Here is a 6,098-nt window from a genome sequence, read left to right as displayed (position 1 = left end):
GTAAGTACTCATTCATCCTTAATCAAGAGCACTCGGGTTCGATTCCCCTTGGATACGGAATCGCCTTTGTTAGGGAGCGCTTTACTCCCAATGTGGGACTTTCCGGCGTGAATTCAGATTTAGTTGGGCACCAATGTGGGTACCGAACTCCGGGTGGGAAACCAAAAGAAAAAGTTAAGTCTCATTGTTCCTTGTGAAATGATAGCAGATTGATTCTAGTAAAAAGGTAAATAGAGTTATGGGATAAAATCAACTGAATCATATCATAAGCAAACATAGGTTGCAAATCAACCTAACACACAATCAAGTTTAAATAATTCATAAGAAAGTTCCTTGACCTAATCAGTAACAGGGTAAAAATCAAGTTGGTAATAATTCAATAAGCTGATCTACTACACAATCAACTGAATCATACATTAGTCAAAGCAAACAAGATTAGATAAACCCCAAGATAGTAGTCCTTGCCTAAGTTATTCACATAGTTTAAACCGCGTTGGAAATAATTTACTCAGCTGATCTACACCTCAAACTTGCAGTGTGCTGCTTCTTTTTCTTAGAATGTTGAGTCACAAGATGAGAGATCTTAGCAAAACCAAACTTCTTCCTTTTTGTAGGGAGATGATGCTCAAGTCCATTCTCTTTCTCATCCTTCCGACTTGATTGCAACTCACCAGTGGGTTTCCCGAGCATTTGGGCCAGCGATACTGTACGCTTTCCAGCTTTTTTTCCCGCCCGAAATCCATTCTCAAACTCTTCTGTCAAAAGCAACTTCTTGTTCAATATTTGCCCTATTGATAGAGTTGTCTTTAGAACTGGTTTTAACTCATCATTGACAAGAGTCAGGCCATTGACATCAACCAGGACAGAGTCTTTCCTATGCTGAGATGAGGATGGATTTTTAAACTTGGATGAATTCTGCACAGAACGTCTTCTTTGTCCATTTTCAGACCTCCATTTGCGCAAAGCTTCCTCTACTACTAATTTTCCTTCATTTGCAGCCTCCACTCTGCTCAGTGCTTCTTCTAATGCCTTCTTACTAACTTTAACTTCTTCTGTAGCTTCTTCTACCTTCTTCAAGATTTCTGTTTTTGACACATCAGCTTCATCCACTAGCATCATTGCATCTACTTCTCTTTGCTTGCTAGCTTCCTGTGCATCTTGAGCTTTGGACAATAGAGATGAATACTCCTCAAAGGTAAGAGTTACCCCTTCCTCAGGCCTTCGTCGTAAAGTTGCAAACGAGTTCTCGCTGCTTGATAAGGCCTTGATTTCAGCAAGAGCAACAGCTTCAGCAGCTCTAGCTGCTGCTTTCATCTTCTTGGCTGCAACCAACCTGATCTCTGCTGTTTTGATCCTTGTCTTTGTATGTTCGATCTCAGACATAGCCCTCAATACTTCTGATTTTGCAGCTTCTCCTACTTTCTTAAACTGCTCAGTCTCAGCAGTCAGTCTCTGGAGCTCCCTCGTCAAATCGACAGGATCACAAGGACCACCACCTTCAGCATGTTTTACCAGCTCTAGTTTTTCTTTTGTTTTATTTAACTCTTCTTCAAGAGATGAAATCTTTGAGGAACTTGAAGATAATCTTTGGCGGGTTTTCTCAAGCAAGATTCTTTCCTTTTCAATTTTCTTATTATATGATTCAACAGTGGTTCGAATATCAGCAAGATCACTAGTCGTCCTGGTCAAGTTTAGTTTAGCCTGTTTTAATTCCAATAAAATTAAACCTGGAGCTGAAGAGGGACATTGATCCAAACCACCGGTTGTGTCCTGATTATTGCTTACGACTTTTTCACTGTTTTCCTTATCTGCTGATTCATCAGCAAGATGTGCATCCTTAACTTCGGCATCAACACCTAGTGTAGCATTGACCTCATATGCCTCCTTCTGCAACTTTGATTTCAGCTCTTCTATCAGAACTTTAGTGCTTTCCAGTTCTTTTAAGACCTCAAGTGTTTCCCTCTCTTTCACAATGAGATCTTTCTCCAACTGCACAGCCTGTTCTTCCACTTTTGCAATGTCAAACTTCTCTTCAGCAACCTACATCCAAGGGAGTAAAATATATAACTGAACACGAGGCACAAAACAAGCAAGTTAGGGACACCACATCAGGATTTTGATCGGGAATTCAGGAACTAGAAAGGTTCATTCAATTGTCTACGAATAAAGACCATCATGAAGAATACAGATAGGACTAACATGTTTGACATTTGGAGGATTGGTAAAGAAATAGCAGCACAATTATGCAATTGTGATACTTCAACAAGTAGATGCTCAGTTTTCAATCAAAGTGGCATCATCTAAAGACATTCTTCTGAATCATCCCAAACCTAAACGACGGAACTGGAAACATGGTCTTATGCAAACTTTGTCGCATTTTAATCAGAAAACTACTAGTAAACAATGTGCTTTAAAAGGTAGACCTTGACAGCAAAACTACTCCTTCATTGGCATTTGCAAATAAAAAGCAACCAAAATCTTCAATCAAAATAAAATGAAGTAAATTCACGAAGAAGCCAAGATGTGTCAATATGTAATATATATACATAAGAAAATGTTTTTACCTAGCTACACATTATAATTTTCCAAAGAAGGAGTGTCCGTTGACACCCCTCAAATACATGTCACTCCGCCAGTGTCTACAACGGAGATGCAAACTAGTGTAACACGATGAGCCTCAATGTGCTTGCTTTTACACAATTAACAATGTAATAACGAATTGAGGTGCCCTTAATATGATTAGTATATCCTTGTATTCACTCCCACAATAAAAAGTTTGTATCTACTAGGGCCAAAAAGTACTAGGCACAGCTGTACCTGTCTCTGTAAAACCACATAAAAGATTCATGAAACATACAACAACAACAACATACCCCATGAAAGCCCAACAAAGTGGGTTCTACGGAGCGTGTATACAAACCTTACCTCTTAGCCCTACCTCAAGGGTAGTTAATCGTTTTCGATAGACCCTTGGCTCAAGGAAACATGCAAAAATAATTGGGCAAATTTCACCATAAATAATCTACATTTTCTATTTTAAGTACATACAAAATTTTGTAATTTCTAAGGCAAAATAACCACAAATTTAGGCAAAGTCCATCCAAAAAAAAACTCAAACCTGAGAAGAATCCCCAAAAGACTTATGAAGAGTGGGTTTCCAAAACCCAATTCCACCAAATCGAGTTGCAGCTTCCTTAACGGACTCAAACGGAGCAGAAGTATCAATCTCCGCCTTAACACAAGCATTTTCCTTCTTCTCCACCAAAATGACAGAGTCCATTTCAGAAGCATCCATTATAGAGAAAAGACACAAAGGAAAAAACAAGGAAGAAAACAAAGGGTATGAGGAGAGAGAAAGAGAGTAGAACAATGGATAGGAAAAAAAAAAGAGGAAGTGGGTGAAGATATCAAAAAAAGAGTGTACTGAAAACTGAGGAGTGGAGCAGTGTAACGTTGAACAATGTTGGATCATATAACGACAACCAACGTATACATTCCCTCATTCTTACCCTTTTTCTTTACTTGAGAGGGAACCAATTTCAACTTTTACCCTTTCTACTTTTATATGTTTATTTTTACTCGTAATCCTAACATAAAGTTTTCTTGTACTCCTCGATTATACTTTTTTTTTTTTCTTTTTAGTTGTTATGTTATATTTTTAAAGTCAATTTGATTAATTTGTTAAACTAAATTTAGCTTACATTAATTTAATATTTTAATATAAAAATTTAAATATTTAAAAATTATATAAAAAGTAATAAAGTATTATAAATTGCAAGTTTTTCGTATCAATATAATGAGAAAAATGTATTCTATACTATTAGTCAAAATTCATATAGTTGGATTCTAAAAAAGAAAACTATGACATATTGTATTTAGAGCACACAGACAATTTAAAATGTTGATTAAACCTTGTCTTCGGTAAAACACTTTACAATAGATTAAATTGTCATTTACTGATTATTATTTTTCAAATAATTGTTATTGATTATTATTTTAATACGTAGGATTTTAAAATCAATTCAGGTTATAACTATTAAATGTTACATATTTATATTTATAAGATGTAAGAATATTCCTAATAGTCAGAACTTTAGATCATTTATTTTACCGTGTAAGAAGAGAGCCTCTTTGGATTGACTTAAAAAAAGTAGTTTTAAGTTAAAAATAAAAAGTCAAACTTTAATGACTTTTAAGTCAAAAAATATAAAGTATGGGGAAATCTACTTTTGGTTTATAACATATTTTAAGTCATTTTAAACATATTTTAAGTTATTTTTAACTTTGCCAAACACTTCCTAACTTATAATAAGTCATTTTTTTGACTTATTTTAAGTAAATTTATATTTGTCAAACACTTTCAGAAGTCAAAAATTAAGTTTGACCAACTTTTAAGCCAATTCAAATACCCTCTTAGCTTCAATAAGTTGTAAAAACACAGATTTGTTCTAATTGAGGTTGATGTATATAATTAAAGGAGATGTCATTTGTGTTTTATTAATTATCTACATAATAGATGCTTGAGGACACACACATAAATCTCCAAAATTTGAGTCATATGTGTCTAATAAGATATCAAGTATTTATGTGCTCAATAAAAACAAATCATTATTCGTCTAACTAAATGAAATTTACTAACAATTTAAATAGGCCGTCAAAGTATTCCACCCAAAAGAAGAAGAAGAAAGAAAGACACTAAGGTGAAATTTGAACTTTAATAAAAGTCCGTTTGAATTGGCTTAAAAATTGGTCAATTTACGTTTAAGTCATTTTTAATTTTTAGAGTATTTTATAAAATTTAAAATAACTTAAAATAAATTTAAAATGACTTAAAAACTTATAAGTTAAAAATAGGTATTTCCCTCCTTTTCATTTTTAACTTTTAAAAGTTACTCCCAAAACTTGACTTTTCACTTTTAAAAAAGAGATAAGTTTCAAAAATACACCTAAACTATACTCTTTTTTTGAGTTTCATACCTAAACTTAGGGGTGTTCACGATTTGGATAAAAACCGATCCAAACCGAAAAATCAAACCAAACCGATAAAATAAAATCGATTTTATTTGGGTTTGGTTTGGTTTGGTTTTAGATTTTTGAAAACCGAGAGTATTTGGTTTGGTTATGATTTTATTCGGAAAAAACCAAGGAAATAACCGAACCGAACTGAACCGATGAATTATATATATATTTTATTAATATACATATTTAATATATTATTTTTATAAAGAATTTTAAAGATCTTATACATATTTTCATTAAAATTTCTTTATAATTTACTTAGTGAAAGCAAAAATGCCCAAGATGAAACATTTATCTTATTGATTTCATGTATATGAGTATCTATGTCAATTCTTTGCGGGACTGAAAATGTTATTGTCTCTTCCTTCTAGGCCAATATAGTGAATTTTAAATCTTTATTAATAGTAAATTTAGTGATTGAAAGTTTAGTAATTTAAGTAATTTTAACTATTTTTCGTTTTGAATGGATTGTTGTCATTTTTTCACATTTTAAATGAATTGTTTCTTTTATTTTTTGTGTGTGGTTAATAACCGAATAACCGAACCAAACCAAACCGAAACCGATAATCACCAAACCGATAAATGTATATTATATTTGGTTTTGGGTTTTGGGTTTTTGTATAAATTTTTAAAAACCGAATTAAGTTGGTTTGGTTTTGGTTTTTGACCAATAACCGATCCAAACCAACCCGTGAACACCCCTACCTAAACTATTGAGAGTGTGGGTTTCATATCTAAATTATCATTTTTTTAGTTTGAGAAACACAACCTCTCTTTTATATCACTCTCATCATGGTGTGTGTAATACACTCTCTCTTTTATTTTAAAAAATAGTCACATTGACAAAAATTAAATAAATCATTAGTATTAGTTAAAATTAAAAATTTAAAAATTATTATCCTAAAAAATAATATTTCTTTTATAAAATAAAATGTAAAATATTTTTCTTACCCACTCCATCACTTCCTCTCACCTCCCCCCCACTCACCCGGCCATTTTTTAAAGTTTTTTTTTTGTTTAAATTTCTTTTAAAAGAATTTAACTTTTTTTACTTCATCTCTCCCCCCCCCCCCCCCCAA

At 32.9% G+C, this 6,098-nt stretch overlaps 1 protein-coding gene across 1 annotated transcript; it reads right to left on the bottom strand.

Moving 5' to 3' along the window:
• Positions 1–236: 236 nt before the first annotated feature.
• On the bottom strand, positions 237–3,494 carry LOC102601945 (WEB family protein At2g38370). The gene is made up of 2 exons (XM_006349507.2): positions 3,119–3,494; positions 237–2,040 (listed from the first exon to the last, which is right to left on the bottom strand). Exons 1-2 carry the CDS (start codon positions 3,470–3,472, stop codon positions 505–507), a joined length of 1,890 nt encoding a protein of 629 aa, XP_006349569.2. The 5' UTR covers positions 3,473–3,494; the 3' UTR covers positions 237–504.
• Between the last annotated feature and the right edge of the window lie 2,604 nt (positions 3,495–6,098).

The sequence above is a fragment of the Solanum tuberosum genome, unplaced genomic scaffold (genome assembly GCF_000226075.1).
Source record: "Solanum tuberosum cultivar DM 1-3 516 R44 unplaced genomic scaffold, SolTub_3.0 scf00111, whole genome shotgun sequence".
NCBI classification, from domain to species: Eukaryota; Viridiplantae; Streptophyta; class Magnoliopsida; order Solanales; family Solanaceae; genus Solanum; species Solanum tuberosum.
The sequence above is the reverse complement of the archived record's forward strand: the minus strand, read 5'-3'. Positions and strand labels throughout refer to the sequence as shown.

What these genes read in the sequence shown, in the direction of transcription:
- LOC102601945 (XM_006349507.2), bottom strand. Translation starts at nt 3,472, where the DNA reads ATGATCCAACATTGTTCAACGTTACACTGCTCCACTCCTCAGTTTTCA. An exon ending in CTTTTGGGGATTCTTCTCAG is followed by an intron (nt 2,041 to 3,118) that starts GTTTGAGTTTTT and finishes CCTTGGATGTAG; the next exon opens with GTTGCTGAAGAGAAGTTTGA.